The sequence below is a fragment of the Humulus lupulus genome, chromosome 1 (assembly GCF_963169125.1).
Source record: "Humulus lupulus chromosome 1, drHumLupu1.1, whole genome shotgun sequence".
Taxonomy (NCBI): domain Eukaryota; kingdom Viridiplantae; phylum Streptophyta; class Magnoliopsida; order Rosales; family Cannabaceae; genus Humulus; species Humulus lupulus.
This window is the reverse complement of record NC_084793.1, coordinates 262,814,238-262,815,764: the sequence shown is the minus strand read 5'-3', so window position 1 is coordinate 262,815,764 and position 1,527 is coordinate 262,814,238. Positions and strand designations below refer to the sequence as shown.

Here is a 1,527-nt window from a genome sequence, read left to right as displayed (position 1 = left end):
GTTGTAGCGCTGCTGCCTCACAAATTAACATTTTTCTAACTTTTTTCTTGTAAAATCTCACGTTTTTTCACGTTTTTCACGGTTCATACAATACATCAAAATTTTACTAATTAAAACTAAAAATAATCACTAAAACAAATTCCCTAAACATTGTTCCAAACCAAATAAAAACAAATAACATAAACTTAAATTACAAAAGAAATAAAAATAACTTAGGAATGCCTCCTAAGAACGTTGTCTTTAACGTCTTTTAGCCAGACTCTTGTTTGTATTCAATTCAAACTAGTTCCAAAATCACCATGGACTTGCATTTTTCCACCGGGCCTTCCAAATAATGCTTCAATCTCTGACCATTCACCTTAAAATGTCCTGTCTTTTCACTATGAACTTGCACTACCCCATAAGGAAGGGAAACAACTACCGTGTACGGTCCTGACCATCTCGACTTCAATTTACCAAGAAAGAGCTTAAGTCTTGAATTAAATAGCAGCACTTTATCTCCTGGTTGAAAATCCTTCCTCAGTATCCACTTATCATGAAAGGCCTTCGACTTCTCTTTATAAATCCTCGCATTCTCATAAGCTTCATTTCGGAATTCATCAAGCTTGTTTAACTCCATAAGCCCATTTTGTCCTGTCATAAAGAGATCAATGTTTAACTTTTTCACAGCCCAATAAGCTCTGTGCTCAAGTTCCACCGGTAAGTGACATGCCTTACCAAACACCAATCGATATGGTGACATACCAATCGAAGTTTAAAATGCAGTGCGATAAGCCCAAAGTGAATCATCGAGCTTCTTTGACCAATCTTTCCTTGACGTATTTACAGTCCTTTCCAAGATACCTTTAATCTCCCTATTTGACACCTCGGCTTGGCCATTCACAATTGGATGATATAACAACACCTTTCAATGATGAACACCGTAGCGAGCACAAAGAGCAGTGAACAACTTGTTCCAAAAATGACTTCCCCAATCACTAATAATTGCTATGGGGGTGTCGAACCGAGTGAAGATATTTTTGTGAAGGAATCTAAGTACCTCTTTCCCATCAAAAGTAAGAGTTGCTGCAGCTTCTACCCATTTAGAAACATAGTCCACTGCAAGCAAAATGTAATTGTTATTATACGATGACGAGAAAGGTCCCATAAAGTCTATTCTCCAAACGTCATACAACTCAACTTCCAAAATACCAGTCATTGGAATTTTATCTCTTCTTGATATATTCCCAGTCCGTTGACAACGATCACAACTTTTGACAAAAGCATTAGAATAGAATCAAAATCAAACGTAACCCCATTCATTAGCAAGGTGGACAGCGGCTTTGAGACCTTGGAGAAATCTTTGATAAACCTTCTATAAAACCTTGCATGGCCCAAGAAACTCCTCACTCCTTTAACTGAAACTAGAGGTGGAAAATTCTCTATCATATAAATCTTGGCCCGATCCACTTCAATGCCTTTCTTAGAAATCTTGTGCCCCAATACAATTCCTTCATTCACCATAAAGTGGCACTTCTCCCAATTAAG

At 37.4% G+C, this 1,527-nt stretch overlaps 1 protein-coding gene across 1 annotated transcript; it reads right to left on the bottom strand.

Annotated features, from left to right (window-relative positions):
• Window positions 1–277: 277 nt before the first annotated feature.
• Window positions 278–742, bottom strand: LOC133833330 (uncharacterized). The gene has a single exon (XM_062263440.1). It carries the CDS (start codon window positions 740–742, stop codon window positions 278–280), a length of 465 nt encoding a protein of 154 aa, XP_062119424.1.
• Window positions 743–1,527: the final 785 nt, after the last annotated feature.

Bases quoted from the DNA above. Each gene is read 5' to 3' on its own strand.
- LOC133833330 (XM_062263440.1), bottom strand. From the start codon at position 742: ATGTCACCATATCGATTGGTGTTTGGTAAGGCATGTCACTTACCGGTG.